This window comes from Neolamprologus brichardi, chromosome 16 (assembly GCF_056152115.1).
Source record: "Neolamprologus brichardi isolate AB-2024 chromosome 16, ASM5615211v1, whole genome shotgun sequence".
NCBI lineage: Eukaryota > Metazoa > Chordata > Actinopteri > Cichliformes > Cichlidae > Neolamprologus > Neolamprologus brichardi.
The window spans coordinates 28,752,593-28,779,805 of NC_142119.1; the positions used below are offsets into that span (position 1 = coordinate 28,752,593).

The 27,213-nt window shown below is 41.1% G+C and overlaps 1 protein-coding gene across 1 annotated transcript; it reads right to left on the reverse strand.

Moving 5' to 3' along the window:
• Nucleotides 1-9,429: 9,429 nt before the first annotated feature.
• On the reverse strand, nt 9,430-26,394 carry asmt (acetylserotonin O-methyltransferase). The gene is made up of 9 exons (XM_087829660.1): nt 26,363-26,394; nt 25,561-25,676; nt 24,771-24,945; nt 24,342-24,471; nt 23,444-23,512; nt 17,856-17,974; nt 12,760-12,897; nt 10,354-10,476; nt 9,430-9,830 (listed from the first exon to the last, which is right to left on the reverse strand). Exons 2-9 carry the CDS (start codon nt 25,660-25,662, stop codon nt 9,613-9,615), a joined length of 1,074 nt encoding a protein of 357 aa, XP_087685786.1. The 5' UTR covers nt 25,663-25,676; nt 26,363-26,394; the 3' UTR covers nt 9,430-9,612.
• Between the last annotated feature and the right edge of the window lie 819 nt (nt 26,395-27,213).

Genomic DNA, 27,213 nt, shown 5'->3' on the forward strand with positions numbered 1-27,213 from the left:
TAGTGTAAGTTTAAAGTGGATTTGTTAAATACGTTAACATGGCTTTAAGATATCTAAATGCTCAAAACGCACAGCAGAAAGGTGTCAGTGAAGTCTTTGTAAAAATGAATGACAAACTCATACAGCAGTATCTAAACTGAGCCACCATTGTAGGAGGTGAAGGCACAACTTGTTTAAAACTAAAAACGATGTTGTTATTTTAGGCACTACCTTCAGTCTAAATGCACCAATAACACGCGGCATGCCTTCCATTCTTACTCTCCACTCTGGCATGGTCTCAGTGTTGTAAAAAATCACTTTAATAAAAGAAAAAAAATGGCTGTGCCGGTGTGTGTGCCCTCATTGTGGCTAATAAATCAAATGACGTCAAAAAAAAAAAAAAAAAAAAAATATGAGTATGAGGTATTTGTGTCCCTGATCCTTTTATGGGGAGAAGGGGCATGTGGGTGGGTGACAGGTTGCCAGCAGAAATAACAACCTTGTGGCTGAAATATGTCTGCCAGACCAACTTCCTACTGTGTGTGTGCAAGTGTGTGTGTGCGCACATGTGGGTATGTGTAAGACAGACTGTATTTAGTCATGCTAAGGGGCAGGACAAAGATACAAAAAACAGAAGCAACAGTAAGTGACAAGAGGCGGGAGGGCAAGAAAGGAGAGATTAGTCATTATCAAAGGGAGAAGTGTAACACACACACACAAAGCAGAGTCATGTTTCCATCACTTCAGAGAACATTGCATTGACTGATATCCTGGAGATTAATTCAAACCGCATCCATGCCATAAATATAGCAGCACTTGCCATTCCTAACATTCAGCCCGACTTTAAACCAGGATTTTACCGTGTTTACTGATTTATGTTCTCAAGACTCGTCCCCATAATGGAGCCAAATATCCAAAGCATGAGTATAAAATCCAGACTATGAGTAATACAAGTACACACAACCCTCTCAAGTCTCCACTAAAATGCATTGTTTCTCTGTTTGTGGCCCATGAAAACCTAAGACCACCTCCAGCGTGCACTGTGTGCAGCCTACAGGGCAGACATCTTTGTCCTCGGTTCAATAGTCCTGTCACCGGCCCATGAATTATGGAAGTGTTTGGAAGTGACAAAGCACAGCTTACAGCCAAGAGACAGTTTCACTGAGTTGCGAGACATGATGGATGTGTGCAAGTTCGTGTGCGTGTATGTGTGTATTTATAATTCTGTGTGTGTTAATCCATTCACCACGGTCCTGATAAAAAAGACACAGATTGCCACTCTCCTCATCTCTGCTTTTCTTCTTCGTCACTCTGCCAAAGCAGCGCGTCCATCACAATCTCTCGTTTCTACCTTTTTCTAAGACGCAGCTGCCACAATAAAACAAACTGAGGTTTTCCTTCTGAGCACTAGGCACAGTCGGCCTGGTGAGACCGTCTTTACTTATTATTCTCCTCCAAAGTAATGGAAAACTGGGATCGTACTTTGCAGACATATAATAGAGTGGCTTCACGGCTACGAAAAATATACAAAGTGGATATCTGGGTCCTGTTGCTTGCTGAAGACCATGTGACTAAAGTACTAAATAAGTGGGTCATGTCATATAAGGTAAACTGCGGATGTCATTTTTGGAAGCAGATTGTTTCTTTTCTAAAGCAAAACTGTGTCACATCAGGTTACTATAGCAACACAGGTAGATATAATTCAGACAGGGACTCTCTAAAACATTGATAAAGAGATGTGGATACACATTTGGCTCTTTCCAACGAGGCTCTTTCCCAACACTTTTTCTTATTTATTGTGTAAAAATAACCTTGGGTTTGACAAATGACTGTGTCTAATGATTATAATACAATTATAAAATTCAAAAAATGAAATGAGAGCCCAATTATTGATGATAAATCACTCACATTCTTAACATACAGATGTGATAACTCCTTAAAAAGGTTAATTTTTTTTAAATGTAGATTACGTACTTTGCACAAAAGCTTTGCTCTAAATGCAATTTGAAACAGGAAAACTTTGTTTCTTCTGAAAACTTTGGAAAGAAAACATAACTACATCACAGAAACAGCCAGGAGCCCTAATAAGCAGAACACACATACACTCACAACCACACACACACACAACGTCTCAGGCATAAACTGAGTGTGTTCCCTGAAATGCCCTGAAGTTGTTATCTTAAAGTGGCATCCTGGAGCTTTAGGGTGGGCGGGTGCGTGACTTGTGGAGCAGATTTATAGTGTCCCTAAAGAGTACTAAACACACACATACCCCCACACACAAACACTGAATAGTGACACAGGCATGAAGACAGAACATTTTCTATATGCCAGTTACTGGTAAAGACACACCCAGGGAAAAATATGCAAATGAATATAAGTAGAGTTATAAATATTACATATTGTGCAGTAATTGAGAAACACTCACGGGATTTTTGGTTTTGATAGTTTTTTTCTTTTTATTTCCTGGAGGGAAGCGTGGTTCTGCATGCAAGAACAAAAATCAGAGCCCAAACACACATGCATACATGTAATTTTTATCCAATGTTTAGTGGGTATCGTTCTTTGTGTTCAAGCATAGTCAGCTGGAGATAAAATGTCTCAGGGTTTCCTGGCTGGAGTCGTTCCAGGGAGGTTGTGGTTACAGTGATGTGTGTAATAGACTACTCTGCATCAGGGGTAGCCTCTGTCTTTGATTATTTTGGGATTATAGTTTCTCCTGTCTGACTTGAGCCACATGTTCCAGACACCAAGAGTAAAATACCCTGGATGTCCCCAGCTCACTATCCTCTTCTTAGCGTGACTTCTATTTTTAAAGCTCTAACTTTCTAAAACCATGCATAAAACCCACTCAGGTTGAACCTGAGACCAGCACAATAATAACCTCATGAGATGGAGCAGTAAATGGAACTGAGAAGTGGAGAGGAGAAATGTATGCCCCTTTCTCTGCTGGAGTGGAAAACACTGACCTGCGTCTAAATCATTAACGAAAAGAGAGGGAAAGGAACTTAAAGAGATACTCACAGAGTATCCTGCCGATTTTCTACAGCAGAATAACAAAACCTGCACATGAATTGTAGACAAACAGATTGTTTCTTGAAAATATTCTGCTTCACTGAATTTTTTGAAGCTACTCCCTGCTGTAATTCAATTTCAATTCATCCATCCATCCATCTTCATCCGCTTTATCCGAGGCCGGGTCGCGGGGGCAGCAGCCTAAGCAAAGAGGCCCAGACCTCCCTCTCCCCAGCCACCTCCTCCAGCTTATCCGGGGGAACACCAAGGCGATCCCAGGCCAGCCGAGAGATATAATCTCTCCAGCGTGTCCTGGGTCTGCCGCGGGGCCTCCTCCCAGTGGGACATGCCTGGAACACCTCACCCAGGAGGCGCCCAGGGGGCATTCTTGTCAGATGCCCGAACCACCTCAGCTGGCTCCTTTCGATGTGGAGGAGCAGCAGCTCTACTCTGAGCCCCTCCCGGATGGCCGAACTTCTCACCCTATCTCTAAGGGAGAGGCCAGCCACCCTTCGGAGGAAGCTCATTTCTGCCGCTTGTATCCGTGATCTCGTTCTTTCAGTCACTACCCACAGCTCGTGGCCATAGGTGAGGGTAGGGACGTAGATCAACCGGTAAATTGAGAGCTTCGCTTTTACACTTAGCTCCCTCTTCACCACGACGGACCGGTGCAGCGTCTGCATTACTGCAGCTGCAGCCCCAATCCGTCTGTCGATCTCCGGCTCCCTTCTCCCATCACTCGCGAACAAGACCCCGAGATACTTGAACTCCTCCACTTGGGGCAGGAACTCATCCTCGACCCGAAGTGGGCACTCCACCCTTTTCCGGCTGAGAACCATGGCCTCAGATTTGGAGGTGCTGATCCTCATTCCCGCTGCTTCACACTCGGCTGCGAACCGTTCCAGTGCGAGCTGGAGGCCCTCACCCGATGAAGCCAACAGAACCACATCATCCGCAAAAATCAGAGATGAGATTCTGAGGCCACCAAAGCGAAAGCCCTCCGCCACTTGGCTGCGCCTAGAAATCCTGTCCATAAAAATTATGAACAGAACCGGTGACAAAGGGCAGCACCGCTTTCCCCTCCTGAGACGCCTGGCGGTTTGCCAGAATCTCTTCAAGGCAGTCCGAAAGTCTTTTTCCATGGCCTCTCCGAACTCCTCCCACACCCGAGTTTTTGCTTCAGCCACTGCCCGAGCCGCATTCCGCTTGGCCTGTCGATACCTGTCGGCTGCCTCCGGAGTCCCACAGGCTAACCAAGCCCGATAGGACTCCTCCTTCAGCCTGGTGGCTCCCTTCACCTCTGGAGTCCACCATTTGGTTCGGGGATTACCACTACGGCAGGCACCAACCACTTTGCGGCCGCAGCTCAATGCAGCAGCTTCGGCAATGGAGACGCTGAACATGGTCCATTCGGACTCAATGTCCGCAGTCTCCCTCGGAATGCTGTTGAAGCTCTGCCGGAGGTGTGCGTTGAAGATCTCGCGGACTGGGGCCTCTGCTAGACGTTCCCAGCACACCCTCACTACGCGTTTAGGTGCACCAGGTCTGTCCAGCGTCCTCCCCCGCCATCTGATCCAACTCACCACCAGGTGGTGATCAGTTGACAGCTCAGCCCCTCTCTTTACCCGAGTGTCCAGAACATATGGTCGCAAGTCTGGTGATACGATTACAAAATCGATCATCGACCTACGGCCTAGAGCGTCCTGGTGCCACGTGCACTTAGCCAGGCCCGGGGACGGTGCCCGACGGCGAGCGTCTGGTAGCTGGGCCTTTGTCCATGGGGCCCGGCCGGAGCCCGAAGAGGAGACATGGGCCCATCCTCCCGCAGGCCCACCACCCGCCTCCTGCGGAATTTCAATTCAATTCAATTCAATTTTATTTATATAGCGCCGAATCACAACAAAAGTCGCCTCAAGGCGCTTCATAGATACAGAGAAAAACCCAACAATCATATGACCCCCTATGAGCAAGCACTTTGGCGACAGTGGGAAGGAAAAACTCCCTTTTAACAGGAAGAAACCTTCGGCAGAACCAGGCTCAGGGAGGGGCGGGGCCATCTGCTGCGACCGGTTGGGGTGAGAGAAGGAAGACAGGATAAAAGACATGCTGTGGAAGAGAGACAGAGGTTAATAACAGATATGATTCAATGCAGAGAGGTCTATTAATACATAGTGAGTGAGAAAGGTGACTGGAAAGGAAAAACTCAATGCATCATGGGAATCCCCCGGCAGCCTACGTCTATTGCAGCATAACTAAGGGAGGATTCAGGGTCACCTGGTCCAGCCCTAACTATATGCTTTACCAAAAAGGAAAGTTTTAAGCCTAATCTTAAAAGTAGAGATGGTGTCTGTCTCCCAAATCCAAACTGGAAGCTGGTTCCACAGAAGAGGGGCCTGAAAACTGAAGGCTCTCCCTCCCATTCTACTTTTAAATACTCTAGGAACAACAAGTAGGCCTGCAGAGCGAGAGCGAAGTGCTCTAATAGGGTGATATGGTACTACAAGGTCATTAAGATAAGATGGGGCCTGATTATTTAAGACCTTGTATGTGAGGAGCAGGATTTTGAATTCAATTCTGGATTTAACAGGAAGTCAATGAAGGGAAGCCAAAACAGGAGAAATATGCTCTCTCTTTCTAGTCCCTGTCAGTACTCTTGCTGCAGCATTTTGGATTAGCTGAAGGCTTTTCAATGAGTTTTTTGGACATCCTGATAATAATGAATTGCAGTAGTCCAGCCTGGAAGTAATAAATGCATGTAACACACAGCCTTTTAAAGTGTTGTTATTTTTGACCTTATGAGCTGGATTTCTTTAAACAATTAGGAAAACGGTTCATTTTTAGTGGTTCCTGTTACTTTAAAATGCAAAGCAGTGGGATAATTTCACCCAGAGAAATTAAACTTAACCTTTTTTTTTTATCAAATGAGTGGAAAAACTTTAGCAGATCAATCTTATCTGGTTTTAATATGAAGAGATCAGTAATTACAAGCACGTTAACTCAAGTATTCGGCACAATTACAGTCTTCAATTAATTAAAATTCAACCTCACAGTTAAAATCGAGCGTTAGAATTAAACAGAACACTTGTGCTTAAACCTAAGGAAAAAATATTTTGCTTTATTTAACCTTGATTCAATCACATCTAAACTTTAACTAAAAAGCTTCCCAGGATGGCAGGAATACAAGGTTTTAGCAGAAAAAACAAATAAATACTACTAAAGTCAAAAAAGGACTACAACACATGGCATATTGCAAATTAAGAGCCTTGTTTTCCCAGAGTTAATGTAAAAGACAATATGGTATAAACCTTCCCTTTGCTTCCTGTTCCAGTTCTGATGGTCATGATGGAAATGCAGCCACAATAGCATCAGGGGTAGGACAAAATATCAATATGGCAATATATCATACCACTTCCTATTGAATGTTAGTATTTTACTGATGCACTGTGCATTCCAACAGCTTTTAGGGGCAGCATTGTGTGGAACCGTACCCACAGGACAGTCAAACTTTCAGGAAATCCTTATAATTCTACTGCCTTTATTTGTATTGGCAACATTCAGGAAATTTTACTCCTATATGATCCTATTCAGCTTGATAAATGCCCCCAAAAAGCACAATTTGCATGCAAAACTCTTTTAGGTGTTTCTAACAGGCATCGACACCCAGCTGAACGTGGCACTTGTAAAAGACCGTGTAATACAGCACACTTCACTGGACAGTACCAGAGTTTCCACACAGGTCAGGTTGTCTTCAGCCTCAGCACTTCATTTCCCTTCATTAGGCCGACTCTCTGTAAAGCTGTCCTCAAGGATTTGACATACATTCTAATTTGTTGCACTTTGAAGTCTGATTAATTCAAATTACTGAAGGAAAAAGGAAGGAAAGCCGAGGACACGGGAGGCAGCGAGAACAAGCGAGCGTATAGATATGTTACAGAGCAGAGTGAAGAAGTAGCACAGTAATCTAAATACAGCAAGTTTTAAACAATCCTAATTACAGAAAGGCTGATAAACTCGTTTTAGCTGAAGAAGCTAGCAAGTGATTCTGTGTGAGATATCTTTGGCGTGGCCATATTTATCCAAAAGTAAATGTGACATAATAAAACAACATGCATTGAAATTATAGCTGCAAATACTTGTGAGTCTAGTTTATATGACAGATTGAGAGCTGTTCCAGGGCAGCTCAGTAATATTTTGAGTAAACTGCATTACATCAGAAACAGAGCAACTGGCCGAGTTTCTAAGAAGAGGCTGACAAGTATATTCGGAGTACAACTACACTGCACAGAGGATGATAACGGTGAAATTAAGCATGAACCTGGCCATTGTGGAGAAGATTTATTGAGTCACATCCATCATTACAAAGAAGAAAGTGCAAAGACAGTTTTACTACGCTGTTAAGAGCAGGAAATAATGAGAGGTTCAGCCACAGGCCTTAAAACTGCATGATGAATTTAAAGATTCGAGTAAGTTCATCTTTTTAGCACTGAGACTGGAAGCTCTAGTACAGACTGACAGATTCATCTGAGTCACATTTGATTTTATTTTTATGAAAGAGCTGTAGTACAAAATTGTTGTCAAAATATGCAGATTTTGGCATTTCACTGTTAGCATTTTCACACATCTTCTCCATTTCTGACTGCACTTAGTGACCAACTTAGCCCACACATCCGTCGCAATTTTTAAAACTAAGCATCTTTCAAAACCTTGACCTTGGAGAGTGGCAATAAGAATTAGTCTCATCTGTCGTCAAAAGGAAGTCAAATTGTAGAGACGTGCATGACAAAACAACCCTACTGCTCACTCACCTCCGTAAAACACCTTCCCGTTCAGCCTCAGTTGGAATTTTACATACTTAAATCAAACTTTAAATTCATTTTGTGGCTTAAAGTGGAGTTTGCTTGTGACAGCAGTATAAATATGCAGCATCTGATTCTTAATTCAGAGCTTCCTCGTGCTTACGAGGTCAAAAAATAATAAAAATGCTGCTCAAGTCACGGTTTTTAAAACAAGACTTCCAAAACAAGTGGATGACGGTACGGCAGGTACATTCAGCCTACAATAAAATTACAACTTCTGTTGTTAAATAGAGTCCCTTTCCTTTTTGCATGAATAACTGATAATGATTCACATTGCTTTTGACAAAAACGATCGGTTTCTGATGCAAAAAAGTTGTTGCAAAAGGTTTAAGCTTGGCTGAGGTGAGAAAGCTGTCATAATGAAAAAGCAGCTGTGACCTTGCAGTGGAAATGGCTAAATGATGATGCACATAAAGTGCTCCAATCTGCAGAGCTTCTATTCTAACTGCCCTTCCTCCAACTAATGTATTTAACTGGCACTTATTTACTGATTTCAAAGATGAGGCAACCCACTGAAGAATTAGTCTATAAAACTGTATTTTATGTTCTGATAATCTTCTGGCTTCATCTGCATTCAGTAGCTATTCAATATCCCATTAACTTCTATTAAATGATTAAAACTCAACCATTTCTTCTACCAGCATTTTTATTTATTTTTTTAAATACTTTGGGAGAGAACTACAGTATATACACATGCAAGTGTCAATACAGCCGATGCATTGACACTTAACATACAAAACTGCCTTTACACCCTCATTTTTAATTTCCAGATAGATATTCTTACAATAGCATAACTTTAAAAAGTGAACAATTTCAGCTTAAGTCTACTTTGCTAGATCTGACTGTTTAGTTTCACCAGTTCTTGTTTCTGCTGCTACATACAGTTTGCTTTAAAGCTCACTGGATTTTATTCATAAAGCACAATATCCAGATTACCTTAAATACAATTTAAGGTTTTAGGAAGGTAATGTCTTGGGGGGGGTATATCAGGTTAAAAGCAGAGGTTAGGTAAGACTCTCCATCAGCTTTGACATTCACAGATGACAGGGTAGGGAGCAGATGGAAAAAGTGGAGGTATACGCTGGAGAAAGAAAGAAAAAAAGATGACTCAGTTGAAGCAAGAGAAGAGGTGGTAAGGAGTTTAAATACCTAGTGTCAGTGACAACGCAACAGGTAAAAAGTACAGGCAGGGTGTAGTGGGTGAAGATGAGTGTCAAGGGTGATCTGTGAAAGGATGGCAACAAAGGTGAAAGGGAAGGTTTGCAAGATGATAGACACCCCTTCTATGATGTGTGGTTTGGAGGCAGTGACAAAAGGGAGGCAGAGCTGAAGATGTTAAGAGTTTCACTGGGAGCGCCGAATAGAGACAGGATTTAAAATTAGTACATCACAGAGACGACTCAGATTGGAAACTTTATCTCCAGACTGCTCAATTTGGAGACAAGCCTTAGCTTTGTTTCTGGGACCTTTTCAGCTTCTTTATGGCCCTTACTAGTGGCATGCACCTCTTGTTCTTTCTAAGAAACTTGATGAAATTTCCTGTCATACAGATTAATGTCCAAAACAAGGACTTTAGTTTAAATATCTAGAGTCAAACCTTTGATTATGCAATCAGAAATGGGATGCTGTAGTCATGCTGAAGAATTTATTTTGAAATTTCATGGGAAAAGTGAAAACACACAGGAAAGGAATGTGATTTTTTCCTCCCCCCCACAGGTGATGTGAGGCTTCACTCCTGGTACAGCATCCATTTTTCTTCATCTTATGCCTTTTTGTGTCCCAGCACCGCATCATAGATCTTCCCAGTGAGGCAGTGCCGGATGTTGGTGAATCCGGCAGCAGTCAACAGGGCAGCATACTGAACATCTGTCCTCTCTCTGCCCTCCGTCTGCACCAGCATGTTCAGGGAGTAAAGCTGAGCTGTAAGCGGGCCAGAACCGTCCTCACTGAGCAGCGCCTCCACCACCAGCACAGCACCTCCTATAGCAGGGATAAAGATACCTGCTTCAGTTCTTTTTTCCCCCCCTTTAAATAAAGTGTCCTGGCAAAGCTTAGTGACAGGTTTGCAAGACAAAAAAAAAAAAAAAAAAAAAAAAAACACAATAACCACACACACGTTAAACCAATCGATCCGATGTGATTACCCCTACTAGGTGTTGCTACATCGGGACACCTTTCAGATGGTGATTATGGTTAATGAGTGGCATAAGCCAAATCTGGGCCCAGGTCTGCTTTTAAACCCCACTTCCTTCTGTAAGCTGGCACTGTGACACTATTCACTATCCAGACTCTCATTTTTCTTTTGCTGCCCTCTCTGTTCTGTGATAGAATCGGCTGCTTTGTGTCTGACTTTGATCAAAGTCAGAAGGACAGATTTCTCTGGGATCAGCTGCATTGTGGGATACAATCTGCTGTCTCATTTCAAGCAGACGAGAAAAAAAAAAAAAAAAAAAAAAAAAAAAAAGAAAGTGCTCATCCCTTTCACACTCAGATATGCTCAGACCTGGTTTGCAGGCTTTATAGATTCTCTGGAGCAGCTCTACGCAGCGTTCGTCTGTCCAGTCATGGAGGATTCTTGCCAGAATATAGAGTTCAGCTTCTGGTAGAGAGTCTTTGAAGAAGTCCCCTGAGAAAGAAAGAAAAAAAACACATCCATATGAACATTTTAAAACTCCCTCCATTGAATTCCTAAGACACAGCTGCATTTCAGTCATCCAGTTCTAATGAATAGGTTATGTGAATGGGAGTTCTAGGCTCTGAATTTAACCCTATAAGTCAATGCTAAAGTGGAAAGGATGCTCTTGAACAGGTGAGCCATATGCATCTAGACATGCAGCAGTAAACAGAGCGGCCATGATTAAAAGTGTACGTTTGATACGTGTTGGTGGAACGAGTATGTCGAGTTAGTGACTCAAACTAGGCTGAGTGCTTCCCTTTGATTTAATTATTCCATGTAATTAATAATTCTGTTGACAAGCCTTCAAGTAGTAAGACATGATTCGATTAGTGGTTTACATTCTCAAACCTAATTACTACTAAAGGATGATGTCCATTATAAAATGCGTGCAACCTAAAAATTACTAGAGCATATCTCCAGCTGCTGTCTTGTGCTGATAGTTATCAGGAAAAATTTTTACTGCCAACACAGCACCGCTGCTGTAATATCAGTGTCCAAGCAGTAGCAATTTTTTCTATGCCCATTGTAAGAGTGTCTGCATATTTGCAAGTTGTGAAATAAAGCACACTGAGGCCAACACTCCTAAAAAGGCCATGTCACAGCTTCCATTGTGCTCAACACCATGATGGCTAGGAAAACAGCAGGAAGCAGTTTTGTGTCTGGGTTTAAGATTACCATCTGCTGCAAACCTGCGCTCTGCCTTACAATAGCTGCTGTGCTGAAGGTAACAATATACATTAAAAAAGGAAGCAGGAAGTAAAACTGTAGTATTCTACCCAATGTTTTCCAGCATGCCACACCAACTCTGGGAGAATTACAGACTCATTTGACAACATCAAAATTCTCATTGATGCAGACATTATGCAGTAATGACAGGCATTACAGACCAATATGGTTCAGACTTACTGGCCATTTTGTTAGGTACACCTGTTCAGCTATTTGTTAAATCTCTAGACAGCCAATCACAAGTAACTTGTGATTGGCTGTTTTTATCCAATTAGACATTGCCCCTGCTAAGTTCAAACATCAGAAATGTTGGAGAAAGGATTTGAATGCAGCACAACCATTTGTGTCAAACAGGCTGGTTTGAGCATTCTGAAAATGCTGATCTACTGGGAAGGGTAGGCACAGAACTTTGTGTAAACACAAAAGCATGAACCCATCCTATGATTCAAGACCTCTGCACTGAATCATACTTGTTATTAATCGCTGGCTCTCTTCCACAGCATATCTATTATCCTGTCTTCCTTCTCTCTCCCCCCAACGCTTCGCAGCAGGCATCCGCCTCTCCCTGAGCCTGTTCTGCCAGAGGTTTCTTCCTGTTAAAAGGGAGTTTTCCCTTCTCACTGTCGCCAAAGTGCTTACTCATAGGGGGTCATATGATTTGGGGTTTTTTCCTCTGCATTATTGTAGAGTCTACCTTATAATATAAAGCACCTTGAGGCAACTGTTGTTGTGATTTGACGCTGTATAAATAAAATTGAATCCTGCTTTGGATCAGTGGTTCAGACTGATGTAATGTGTATGAGATATTTGCTTGACACCCTTTGGGCCCTTTAGTACCAACTAAGCATCACTGAAACACCACAGCCTACCATGTGTACCCAACAAAGTAGTCAGTGAGTGTATATTTAGAGTTGGCCGACATGGATACCGAGCTGGATATTATGCAGGTGAAGTCAACTTGCTGAAAACCGACCAAATGTCTGCTTTTATGTTTACCTTCAACTATTTTCTAAAAAAGCTGGAGAATTTGTTTTTGCAAAAGTCACTCAAACAGAATTATGAAAAAATATTCAAATTAGAATCCATTTTTGTGAACAAGGAAACATGTCAACTAGAAAAATGAAATGATTCACTGATGTCTTTTGGGTAAGAACTGAAGAAAAAGTTTTAGCTACACAAAACCCTCATTGTCATTTCATTGGGATGGTCACATAGCTCCTGTCTTTAATTTCCATAACCTCAGTATCAGCCAGTTTTGTTGACAACCCCTTGCTCTGTTTATGCAATTTGCATATTTAGATCTTATCAAAATGCAACAGAACTGAGATAATGAGTCCTTTTAAAACCACATGTAAACACAAGAGCTCAGAGTGTAGACGGCTTGTCAATAACAGATGTGAATTATGTTATGGACACCAATCTATTGAGAAGAAAAAGGAAAGAAAAAACGCATAACAGAAAAACATGTTATATTGAGACTTACTCGATAAGTAATAATGGTGTTACCTTCATGAAAGCTTATCCTCTGGTCATCCTTGATAAAGTGTTCCTTCGACATGTGCACCACCTTGGGGAGGTCAAAGATTGTCACAGTGCATTCTGGGTAGGCTGACGTGCAGTGCTTGGCTAATGCCCCGCTGCAGCCTGGAGAGGGAGAATTACCATTAGTTGCAGCACAATGAATACAGTATTCATTAAAAGGACTGCATCACTCAAAAGTGCAGTCATAGAAGCGGAACAGATGCTTTCAGGTAGAATCTGGTTATTTATTTGCATGATTTGTATGCAGTGGCTTTGGGAATATGGTTGAGCTAACATTCATGCCAATAAAGCAGAGCAGAACAAATTACTTGATTCGACTAATCAGTTTTAGTCTGATTAGACATCTGAATATCAACCTTTATGCTGAATGCATTTGAAATCATTTTAGCTATGCAAGCTGCCTGTTCTCTCAAGCAACAGTCAGTGCACAAATTCCACAGCAGTTCATTTCATTATTGAAGTCTCTTTAGGCTGGGTAAACAAATGTTTCAAGCGCATAGAGGATTACTTTGTTTTCCACTTTGGTGACGGTCCAACTTTTCCTTTAGTGCCATTAGTAGGTCAAACCCTTCCACCAGTGAGGATATGGTGAGCAAGCAAATTTTTAGACCAGCTAAACATGAGCATGCAGGCATCCTCGGTGTGCATTTTAACACGACATTAGCATTTAGGAGTTCAAAAGAAGCCATTAGTGTTCCTCTGAGAACTTTGACTGAAAATCGGACTTTATGAGATGGGAAGAGGCTTTGAAATGAGGAAATGAACAAACGTGCACATGGGTGGAAACAATGACTTAATGTGAAAATATGAATCCTTCAACTTCAGGCTTTGGCAGCATCATTACCATCAATTATGCCTCATAAAGCAAACTGAATTTAAAAATTGAGAGTGACCGATATGGAAAGATTGGACAAGAGAAAGTTAGATTGAGAATGTATTGATGAGACCGAGTGAGGTAGAATACAAGATCAAAGGATTTCACTTTACACAAACCTACAAAGGCAATCAGACTCTGGGTGGTGTGTTTGTGGGCATATAGGCCAAACCATCGAGCCCTGTAGAGCCTTCCTCCTAGCTGTTGCTGCTATATTGTATTCTTACAGAGCTTTCTATAGCCCCTACAAACATCCACCTAATACCATATTTGGCTCACATCAAACAGGGGTCAGTAGAGGAGAAAAATCAAAATCAAAGCGCAACAAGGTGAAGCGAAGCAAAACCAAACACAGTATGCTGTTGGAGTCCCCCCAGCTGACCCGACTGTCTCAGTTTGTTAATGAAATCCTTTGATGACAGTTTGAGATTATAGCAATACAACAGTTATTGCTGCATTTTAAACTAGTAAATGTCATGAGTGCAAGTTTCCCGAATTTTTGTCCACATGGTCATTTAAATAAAAATCATAAAGAATTAGGATTTTATTCTCATGGAGGCTTTTGTTCATTGGACAGTTTAAATCCATCAAACTCATTCTGGTTTGCACCCCAGCAGTATTGTGTCAGCTGGATATTGTTGACTACATCTGCAACCAACGCAGTCACAGAAGAGTTACTGAAGGGGCAACTTTATTTTGCACATCCCTCACAATGGGGAGTACTGCTCAGCCTGTGAACAGTCAAGTAATGCCTCTGTTGCTCTGGAGCAGCTTTCAGAACAAGTGTCAGCATAATCACATTTTCCCTTTATAAACCAGAAGGTCTTTTTCAGGCTGGGGAATGGAGCTGAAGAGAATTCCCTTTGGGGAAGGCCTAATACACCCCAGAGAGATGCATATTGACGAGTGTGCAGATTGAAGTGGAGCCATGCTAGGGGTTAGAGGTGAGGATATATTGGCCTTAAGATGTAAATATTTGACCGCCTGTCATTTGGAGTTGCCTCAATTTTATGGATGAACCAATTTAATTTCAGTAAAGTCATCAGAATGACACTGCTGCTTTAACCAAGTGGCATTTCCTTAATATTTGAGATTTTGTTTGCAGTCTAACATTAAAACACCCTGTCCATCAGATATATTCTGATGTCTTAAAATGTGTTTGCAGAGAAACAAATTGATTAACATGAAAGTAGCTTGAAAGGTTTCAGTTTGCTTGTTATGCAGTTACCATTGATCCAAAGGAAACAATTAGTTTATGTGTAGGCGTGTACCTAGACATAGCTAGATTTGACTCCTAATAGACCAAATGAACCTCATTCACTTTGAATGGTGTCAGGGTTTGGGACACAGCTCACATGTCTGTTATAGTGAAGACATGTGACTTAACATTCATATCCCCACAGCAGGGTAGAAAATGTTTTCCCCACAAAGATTTGGCTACTTTTGAATGTCCTTTCTACAGTCAGAGCCAGCACTACCAAACCAGTTTCAGATCAGCACAAATGCCCAAATGTATACATGCAAACCAATTCCCAGAATTGGGCTAATTTGTAAGACATTACAAATTAGCCCAATGAATTTGTTTCAGTAGTTAACTTGGCCACATAAAGATGAAAATAACCTTTTTTGCTGCGACTACCTCTTGATACGTTTCACACATTAGCGGCATAGCCTAGAAGCAGACATTTCAACAGCTGTAAACACTAACAAGCTATAGTGGGCTTGTTTTTTGTTCCTTTCCTAGTTTTGTCATAATTTTCATTACTGTTTATAATAGTGTTTCTTAAAACCTTATTCCGCAAGTCTCTCATTAGAGAGATTCCCTTGGGGGGGATATATAGAGAGAGATGTCTTGCCTAGATGGCAGTTTACATTTTAGAGGTTTAACAGTGGTTGTAACCTTTGAGTTGATTATCCATTTTAAACAAAAACATGCCTTTTAAATTGCCATTAAATGTCACATTAAAATAAATGTAAATAAACCCAGGGAAGGCTCTTTCCAGAGATGTGCACACAGTGTGGTTTGTAATCCAAACCAAATCAACTAGTTGACAGAGTGCTGGACAGAAAGAGCTCCTGAGCAGCAGGTGTGCACAGACACAACAGATGCTGTGTGAGACTGTCTAGATGGGATGCTGCAGTTGTGCCCTTGAGGCTCCTACCATTTCCCCAAGCACAAACTTTTCAGGGATGCAGCATCATGCATAAGCATGAACATACAAACCCATGCTGAGAAAGCCACAGAGGGGTGGGTAAAACACTGTACACATGTAGGGTTCCATGTGGGAGAGGCTGTTCTTTTATTGGCTTCACAGCGCCCCTATGTGGTCAGTAGTGGTGCTACAATGCAGCCACCTGTGGTACAGTGATAGTCAAAGTAGATGTGGCATCTGTTCTCAGTGAACTAAAGGTCAGTATGGGTTCAGTGTCTGTTTAGTAGTTCACCTAGTTTGTACAGCGCAGATTCTCTTAAACATGAATACTGGACTTTCAGGGATAAGCATCAACATTTTAATGCAAGCGCCACATTGAAGTCAGGTGGCTCTGCCCACTGACAACAATTGGTGCATTGTAATATCACCCAGTACTGAAGTACAGAGCTGAGAATACACTGAGCTCTTAGCTCAGCTTGATTCACATGATGGAAACTGACTCAATATCTCAGACAAAAGCCTTTTCCAGCTTTTATTCATAGTATTTAATTCCTGTGACTACCCTTTTATTTGTTCCTCTATGCTTCTTTTTGATCTGTTCCATTGTTGGCTGGCTTTCCTGCATATCTTTACAAGCTCTGTTCTTATTGTGTTTGTTCAGTATTTCTCTCCCTCAAAGTTTATTCATTGTGCCATTTGCTCCCCTTGTAAAGCATTTTGTAAGAAACCTGCTATTCAAAATACACTATGAATAAATCTGACTTAAAGCAGAACACACAGAACAGTGAAGAAAGCTTCCTTTCAAGTATCCAAAGACGGCTGACTGCTGTGAGCAGCGTCTAGTTTCACATTCGCATATTTTTTTTAAAAGAGGCACACAAGCTGTTCGGTTCAACAGTTGTTACAATTGTATTTACTGGCTTATGCCTAATTCTAGTTTGTGGGAAACTTCTTGTGATAGGGTTAATAGGATATACATTTGTCATGCGTCTCCCTACCTGTAGAATCAAGTTAAATACAATCCACCAAAATGTTGGTGGTGTGTAAAGTGTAAAAATATTTGTTGCTCCAGTCTTGTCTGGAATGACATTCTAGCTGCTTAACCCTGGAAATCTGCATTTTGTTTAATGAGTCAAGTGTTTTGGTAGAAGCAGTACTCCAATGCACTGCAAAGCAGTTCAGCACCTGGACTCCACTGTGCTGATGTGATGCTGTTGTAATAGATGGAAAATGTGGCCTGGCATAATCTTACTGAAATGTAGAAGGCCTTCCCTGAAAGACATTTTAAGGAGCGCATCTGTTGCTCTAAAATCTGCATATGCTTTTCAGCACAGATTCTCATTTTCCAGATTTGGAAGTTACCAATAGTACAGATACTAATCCACTCTCATATCATCACAGATGATGATGAGGCATTTGAAAAGAGTGCTGATAAGCCAGATGGTTTCTTTTTAATTCATATTTTTCCAAGAACTTAAACCACCATCGCAGCTAACAAATACCAAGTTTTGGCCTGTGAGGAGATTAACCCAGATGCTGGTTCTGTTATACTGTAGATGTTCAAAGTCTTGACATTGAGGAATAGTCTGAGATTTTTCCACTTTGCAAATGTAATTCTTTGCAGACCGAGTATAAAAGAGCATCCTAGCTGAGTTTCACAGAAGGTGGCCAGCTTTTCAATCTTAACGACCTGTTGCCAATTAACTAATTCCAAGTCTTCTTTCAGCTGCTGAAATAATTCCAATAAATAAATAACGTTTAAAAATACAAACTGAGATCGGGTTGCCTCGAATTCAAGCTGACCTAATATTTTTAAGGAATGAATCCGTTTAAACATCTTTGTTGTTTGCGCAGGTTTTTTTCTTCCAGATCCTATCAGAGCCAAGTCATGGTTACTAAAATTTAACTGAAGTCCTTGACTCAGAAGGTGTGGGGAGATCAAAGATGCGTACACTGCAAATGTGTGGCTGACCCAGCAGCTGCTCAGTTAGGACAAACTTGGACGGACTTATGGAAATCAGATAAAAACTTACCTCCAAGGTCGCAGATGACTTTGAAAGGGGAAAGGTCAAAGGCTGTGACCACATCCTTACCACAGATGTTCCAGATGGAGTGCATTAACTGCATAAATGTCACCATTTCCTCATCCGACCTACACACACGAGAAACATTAATACTTTTGTCTCAATGCATTGTAGCAAAAGCTTCATTTTCTGCAAGCGATCGCCAAAAGGAGGCTTCTTGCTGCCACACGCACGCACACACACACACACACACACAGCCTCTCGTACAAAGTCTTGCCCTGTGGAGACACCATGTTGTGTGCGTGTGAGACAGGGTGAGGCAGAACAGAAGAGCCTGTGGTGACTGCTGCTGCTCTGAGGAGTCTCCACCTCATCAACCAGCACTCCACCCTGCCATGAAGGCAATGTGCATACAAACAGCCTCCAGTTTGTAACAGAATTTATCCAAACTTCAGGGTAGCAAAAGCCATTTCCATCTGATGCACAAACCGGCTTCAGACGACACAGTGACCTCAAGAGTAACTTTGAAAGTGAATCATTGTTGCTTCAGACACTGACTGCACTGGATGGGAAAAGATGAAATGACTGTGAGGTCAAACAGCAGACTGTCATCTTCAATTTGAAAACATTTGGGGTATAGAATGATGAATACCCCCCAACGACAACCTTCAGTCGTTTTCCTTCATGAGGAATACATTTACTCTCATCCCATCTCTAGTTCCATTGAGTAAAATGTGCTTAGCCTGGTTTTCTGTCCTCGTCCACATCACGATATTAGAACTACATGACGCGTCTTATATTATTCAGCATCCCCCAGTCTCCATCATCTCTGCACTTGCTGGAGACCTAGCTAATGGCTTTCTGTTGCTCCAGCCTCTACCATCCTGGCTGCAATAGAATAGTTTGAGCAGCAATGTTTAAAATATGATTCACCAAGTGTTGTCATGTTTTCTGACAAACTATTACAGTGTATTCCTGCACCAACAGTTGATGGGAGACATGTGAGCCATGTTCCATTATACTGGAGCCAGTATAAAGTGCAATCCCACAGGTTCAGATGTTTAAATGCCCCAAAATGACAGCAAAGGTAAGCTTGTTTAGATTAAGAGTTATGGGGGGTGGCTGTAGCCTATTTCAAAGATCATTGGGCAAGACGTGTGTACACACACTGTACAGGTCAACAGTCTATTGCAGAAATAAGATTTACACCCATTTAAACATACGGGCAATTTAGAATTGGTTACTCCAGCATGCATATCTTTGGACTCTGGGAGGACGCCAGAATCCCCACACAGCACATGCAGATTCTACACAGAACTCCAGCCAGCTAGTCTGCATTTTAGAGCCCAGACAATATACTGATGGGGCCCATATTTTCAATTTGCAGATCTACTGTAGTGGCATTTATCATGGCAGATAAATTAAAGTTCCAAAAGGCAAACAGATGCCTTTCAGCCATGCTATGAATTATGTTTTATAGTTTGTTCACCAGCACAACTTTCCTGCTGGTAACAGCCACAACCAACCCAAGTCAAGTCAGTGAGAGGATTACAAGTAATCCATGATTTTGTGACAATCCCAATCTTATTAAGGACTCAAATAACCAAGTTAGAGAAATCAGTTTTGCTCAGTGCTTCAACATCTGTATTTCCTGTCAATTTCATCCAGAAGCACAAATTCAGCCAGTGATCGTTTCCATTTATATGCAATCCTCAATTTGACAAGAAATTTGATTCTGCAACCCTCCTGCAGGGCTCTAGACTAACTTTTTGACATAGGCGCACCGGTACGCCCAGCTTTAAAAATTTAGGTGTACCGGCACAAAAGTTAGGCGCACTCAAATTTTTCAACCGCATCGCTCAACACCGCAGTTTTACATGTGCACTTTCTGGGGGGGGGGGGGGTCCATACAGACAATATTAATTTCTAAATTATTAACTAACTTGTGCTTAAAGTCAATATTGTAGAAAATGTTAAACTTAATCATCATCTTAGCCTCCTCTGACGACCTGTTTGCTGCTGTCTGTTGCTGAAAGGCAGTGGGGAGAGGGGGCACTTGGGCAGTGCATTTATTGCAGCATATAATGTGTTTCCTGGATACACTGATTTTTCAGCATTCAAAGATTGATGGCACTGTGTCAGAGCACTGGCTATGAATTTCAGACGGTTCAGGCCTTAAGAAAAGATGAAAAGAACTATTGATAACTTTTTTGTTATTACCCACAGCTACATCCACTTCTGTCGGGCGTAGGCTGCTCACTAGGGCTGGGTATCATCACTGATTTCTATAATCCATTCGATTCCGGTTCTCAAAGTCCTGATTTGATTCAATTTAGCCTCAGACAGGCAGAAATATTATAATCCTGATCATTTATCACTACTGATACACATGAGACTTCATCAGAATTGTGAAAATCACAGCAGATGCCTTTGTGTGAAAGTAACTGAGAATAAAACACAGAAAAACATGGAGATTTTCCTGGTCTGGCTTTTTATAGCAGATAATCTTAAAAATATTCTGCAATAGTGCATAATTTTAAGAAGTTTAAATTTCTTCAGTATTGAACAGCAGAAATTAGGCTTTGTCCAAGGTTATTTAAGTGAAAAAAAGAAAAAGACAGCGCTGTAAACAACGGTAGACTGGTGGGTAATAAGCGAATGGATAATGCAGAAAACAGATTTGAATTTTGGTTGAAGAGAGACGAAACCTGCAGCTCAGAATCAGCGCAAAAAAGACGTAAACACAGAGCGGACCCGACGCATCAGAATCGCTAAGCTCCGACAGCGTGTCCGTGTACGGGCCGTCGGGTGAGAAAGCCGAGAAAGACAAAGCTGATTCTGATGCGGGTCTGCTCTGTGTTTACGTCTTTGTGTGGAATCCGTTAATGAATTGATATCGCTTTATTCAAGCTACTCACCTCCCTCTTCCACCTGGACCACGGCCAATCAGAGAGGTCCCGCCCCAGACTATCTCTGATTTGTTTAGTCCACGATAGGGGCATAATGTGTGTCTGTTGTTGACCACACGGAGAGTTGCAGAGATTTTTTTTGTTACCCGAAATATTTTGTTGCACCACTGAAAAATTTGGTTGCATTTGCGACCAAATTAGAGATGGATCGATCCGATATTACATATTGTATCGGTCCGATACTGACCTAAATTACTGGATCGGATATCAGAGAGAAATAAAAAATGTAATCCGATCCATTAAATATCAAAAAAGCACCTCACAAAACTTGCTACACGGCGTAACTCGGCTCATAACCGTAGCACGTCAGAGTGGTGTGGTCACGTGATAGAGCGGCTGTGTGTATTTGTAGCCTGCTAGCAAACATTTCATCTCCGAGGAAGTTATCTCAGAGAGAAGTAAAGCAAGTGTGTAAGTTCATCTCTGAATGTTTGTAAAGCATTCCCGCGTTAAGCTTAACAACCGATATATAGAGCAACTGCCTCTTCTCTCTCTCTCTCCTGCTGCTACTTCAATGTGAAACTGCTTAATGATCAGCTGATCGGCTTTTCTGTCGCGAGTCCGTCTCTCTTCTTTGTTTTTGGCCCACTTTGCACCAGAAAGAGGAAACCAGCGGCTGAACAACAACAGCACGTTTAACCTTGATAAGCTGTTGTTAGAATTTATTTATTACTTTCTACACCAGGATCTTTTTCTACATAGCTGACGGCTGGTAACTGTGCAGGGGCGGATCTAGCAAAGTTTAGCCAGGGGGGCCGATAGGGCATTAACAGGGAAAAGGGGGCACAAAGACATACTTTTCTTTCTTATTCTCATTCAAAATATCTAGCTTTTAATTATTAAAAAATTATCTGAATCTTACACCCAAAGTTTTAATCTGATGTAAAATGTATAGAAGTCCATTACTGTCTATAGTAACTGTTAAGTCTAATATACCCTAGTAAGCTGTAGTACTTTTTCCTTATGGAAAGTACCATCTGTGAATTCTGCAATTCTGTTGAAGAAAAATGTTGAATCTATTTAATTATTCTTGAAAAATAATTTATTTCTGTGAATTTTTTTCACCCTGCATCAAATTAAAGTTGATTACATTGATTAAGCATCATGAGGAAGAGGGTGGTTCCCTATTTTCAACCCTATTAGTTAGGTTGCTTAATATTTCTGCTAAGTACTCTTTAAAATACCAGAATAGGGAGGATGGAGTAGGTTTAACTTTATTAGCTTGATCAGTGTTGCTGATCTATGAGATAGTTTGGGTGCAGTGCATTTTTTTTTTAACATACAGGTATAACAAACAGAATAGCTTTAGTGTTGTTTTTTTTTTTTAACTTGAGTATGAACTTATACAAAAAGCAGCAAGATATTAAAAAACAGTTTTATTGATTACAAAAAAAACACTATATCGGATTCATATCGGTATCGGCAGATATCCAAATTTATGATATCGGTATCTGTCATAAAAAAGTGGTACCGTGCCATCTCTAGACCAAATTGGTCGCACTCTAGAGCCCAGCTCCTAGTCAAATAAAACTCATCTTCAGAGTAAAGTGTTTTACTCTGAAAGGGCATGTGTAACAGATCGCCAAAGCCAGACCCCCTGTTCACTCCAAATCATCTGCTTTCTCTATTATAAGAACTCGAGCTCTAGATGAGACTTTGCTGTAAATTATTCAGGTGCAGTACATGACTGGTTAAATGGCTGTGAGTAAACAGGAGTGACTCATCCAGCCAGTTTTGAATCATCCTGCTCCCTGCTGCAGCACTCCAAGAATGCACTGATTTCAGTGGTTGTTTTCCCCCTTACCAATTTACCCACAGTATTCACAGGGGGAATCAGCTGGGACAAACAACTGCTTCTCCACATTAAACTGTGTGCAGGTGCAGAAACTCTCATGTAGGGCATTTTCATTTACAGTCAATTAACATTCAACTGCAGAGTCATCAGCACAAAGGTGTATTGTTTTACTCGCGTATGCTTCATAGTTTTTGCATGCATCTTTGTTAATGAGGTTTATTCAGTTATATCAGCTGCAGTTTCAGAGTACAAAACGCTAAAAACTTTAAATTTAGCTTTATTGATATCCTACTTAATGTGTGCCCAGGTTTACTACACTAACAACATCTTTACTTTGGTGCTTTTCAGTCCTATGGAAAATAAACCATCAAAGTTTTGCAAATCATGCCATAAGGATGTTTTATTTATATTTTTATTTATTGCCATTTGTTTCTGGCAGTGATTTACATTTACGGCCTCAGGGAGACTGCTCAAAACCTATTAGCAAACAAAGTGTGAATTTTTATTGCATGTGACCCCTGAACACAGCCATCGAGCAGATCGGTGAAGCGTTAAAACTGTGGGCACTAGATTCTATAAACACACGAGTCCTAAAGGACAATGGCGGTTGCATTCTCTTTGCCCCAAGCTTCCTCACATCACTGCCTGTCCACACCCCCTCTGTCTCACTCTCCCTCACACAATACCTGCCTTCAAATGAATTCCAGATTTATTTATTTTTTCCCTTTACAAAAACAAAACTGACAGACAGGCTTAAGATTGAGAGACATGGATGGAATGCAAATGTGGTAAAGTGTGCATTTCGTCAGTTTACCACAGAGAGAGCTTCTCACCTGTAGATTGCGTCAAACAGGTCTCCAGAGCTGACTCCAAAAGCCTTTTCATACTGGGTTCTTCCCTCTCTGGGATAAGGCAAAGAAAGAATTACTTTATATGACAACCATAACATGCAATTATCTGGTTACATGAGACTTTACTAATCATATTCAACTCCTATGATACGTGAGCATTTCACAGTCAGTTCATAAGATTATATCCCAATTTGGTAAGTGGCACATGCTTTGTTTAGCTCCTGCAAGATCAAATTAGTCATTTTGATCAAAGTGTCTTTGTCCTTTGGCATCTTCACTGAATGGTTTTTCAGCGTTTTAGATGAACTACAGCAACCGTTCATTCAGTCACACTGCCTGAAATCTGCTGGCAGCCCACCCCCGGATATGAGAATCAAATCAATTTTAGGATGATGTTAAAAAAAAAATAAATCAGGAAATCCAGCCCAAAATCCACAATCTTAAGCTACAGGTCAAAACTTACATTCTCACAGCTCATTGCTGACTCACTTTGGTATGCTTTTATTCTCAAAGTAAATCTTAAACTCCAAGCATGTGTCAAAGTTATTAAATGCTTATAGAAGTACTTTAGTGTGCCGGGCATTGTTCAATTTTCTAGCACTATATAAAGCATAGATTAAATATTTTACATAAAATACACAGTTTAATAGAAACTGAAGAGCTTACTGCTGTAAAACTAAAAAGGTAATGATCTAATAAGCAACAAATATCACTAAGTGCTTGACAAGTGGTCTGTCAAGTATTGAGAAAAATCATATTTGAAAATTGGTTTGATCATTAAAAAAAACATTTTGATAACATTTAAAGTGGATGGCAGTTCTCAACCTACACACTGGATACATTTCTAAGCTTGTGATGTGGTGATGTTCAGTGTACCGACCTGACGGCATCAGTCAGATGGTGCCAGCAGAGGTAGATTGTTTTGGAATGGTATTGGATGGACTGGTAGAGGGACAAAGGACTGGAGCGCGTGAGGAAGAGCCTGGCCTGCTCAGTGTTACTGTAAGACACTGACACAGGTGGGAGAAGGGGTGGAGTAAATTACTGAATGAATGCATGCATGCATGCAACCCTTTTACTTCATATCTGACATGACGTGATATGTGAAGAAGGGGAGGTGCGCAGGTAGGAAGTGAATCTCCAGACAGATAAATTACAATAATCGATCACAAGTGTTAAATTGTGGGCTTGTAAATTCCAATTTTCTTCCACATTCATATTTAAAACTAGTTCAACCTTAAGTGACAATTAGCAATGAGAACTGCTACATGGCTCACTTAAGTTGTATTACTGATGCGTGTCAGCTGACCTTTCCCATCGTCTTGGTGTCTTTTGAGGAGCTGCATGCCAGTGCAGGCAGCCAGCAGCCTCTCTGTGCCATCCAGACTCGCACCCACAGCCTGACTGATCTCTGCTGCAGACAGGGAGCGCTCTGAACCCAATAACACCTCAAACACACCCAGCTCGCAGGATGTGAACAATGTCTAGGTCAGTGAGCAGAGAGAATAGAGATAAATGGTGAGGCAAGATAATAGAATAAATGGACTTCTAAAGAATGTTATTAATGAACTTCTACTGGGAAGATTGGGTTCATCTACACAGATTAATATAGATGAAAGTACTTTTGGCCAGTTCCTCTCAGAGCTGCTAAGTCGTCCTGCACGAACTACATAACATATCAGAGACTACTGGTGAAGGGGGAAAAAGGGCACATGCCTGCTGTTTTGACGTAACATACCAAACATAGGTTATTAATTTTGCTGACATTCTGGCTCACATTATTTCCAGCATTTTTTGGTCCAATTATTCAAACAAGTGTTTGAAGTAAAAGGACTTTCCTTTCAGAACCCTTTAATTTTGTTTCTTAAATACTGTAATTTGCCAGTCAACAAGCTTCAGCATGCAGCATCTTTGCACTGTATGCGATGGTTTTCGATATCAAGACCTATATAGTTTAATAGATGATGTACTTATTATTATGTTGGAATTTGTGTTACATAATCAACCAATTAGTTAATGCACCACTGAAATGTCAAGTTTACAATCCAACACACACGTCTGCATTTGACCTGTATACATATACGATGTACGCATGTTACCTTGGAGATCAGGAAGCCTTCGATATACTCCATTATTCTTTTAGGGTACACGTCTGCAGTAGGCAACACCTTAGTTGGAACCATTTTCTCACTGTCAGCCATTGCCACAGATCAATCTTCCAGACAAAAGAGAAACGTGCCTTCTCAGTTGTTACACCTGCAAGAAGTTTGCATGAATGGCAGTAAGAAAAGAGGCAGACTAAAACTACACAGCGTGCCCACCCAGCAGCAGCAACGAGTGTAGCAGTGGGCTAAGCTGATTACAGCCAGATAACCTAGATTAGAGCATGGGCTCAGTGTGCCAGACAAAGAAACAACTCTGAAAATACTGCTGCCTTGTTCATTCTCACTCAGCCACTGCATTCTCATACCAGACCCAGTTTCTACAAAGATTTCATCACCCCAAATCCAACAGTGTGGGATAGCCAGCTCTTTGACAGAACATAAAAGAGCAAAGTGTGCTGCTTACATTTCATACATTAGCACTAAAGTGATACTATGTCACCACGTATTTCTTAGAAGCACACATTCATTTTCAGTTCATTAATCATTTAATCTGTGATGGTCATACTTACAGCCACACAAATATAAAGCCAAGAACCAAGACTTAATACAACATAACTGAGCCTCCTTAGTTTCTGATACACTTACAAACATATTCAGCACACGTAACGTTTTGTACCATATTTTTTTTCCTTTGTATTTAATGTAATGCACTTTCTATCTGTTGTGCACACATTTGGTTAACTTTATGCTCTACAACGTTAAACTACATCACACAAAGGGTTTTCTCTTGTTTTACCAGAGCTGTGCCAAAGTCCGCTTGGGTTCTGAGGTCTGCTAGTACCAAACAATCTTCTACCCGCCACTGGAGCACTATTACATACAAGAAGAGCTAATTGGGACATACCAAGTGTTGCTACATCATGGGGAGGGGAGAGGAGTATTTAACTTAAATACGCTGTTGATTTTCTTTGCTTTCTGAGTTAGTTATTTTGAATATGGCGATTTTTACATAAATAACTAAAAGCTTTTGTTTTTGTTTCTTTGTTATTGGATAGGTTTTCAGTGTTTGTTCCACTTGATTGCCTAAATTGGCCAGTACCAAAATGATCAATATTCGGTTTGTTTGTTATTTTGTATCCTGGTGCTTCACTAGAGCTTGAGTTTAGTTGAGCCCCTTTAATGGTCTAGAACTATACTTGACTTTGGAAAAAGTATTTTATTTTGGGGGTGGAAATAAAGCCCACTGTTCCGAAACCTACTACACGACTCACACATGGTGGCAGTGCAGTGATCAGCCACCTTTCTCTTTTTATAACTATATTTTTTCTATTTTGATGTTGTTTCTAATATGGCACCAGACAGTGGATGAAGATATCAACTAGCCAACATTAAAGGAACTAGCCATGATCATCCGGGCCTTGATGCCACAGCAGGAGGTCAAATTGAAACAAGATTCTAGGACAAAAACTGTTTTTAAGGCAATTCAGCAGTTTTAGCTCTTACAGAAGAAAGCACAGGCTTGCTCTTCCCAGAGCCCACTTCAGCTGATCCAGAACCACAGGAAGTTGTGATCTGGTGGTAAACCACCACCAGGTCCAAGATAAGACACCTTCCACAAAATAAGAGAGCCAGTATTCCCACAGGTCA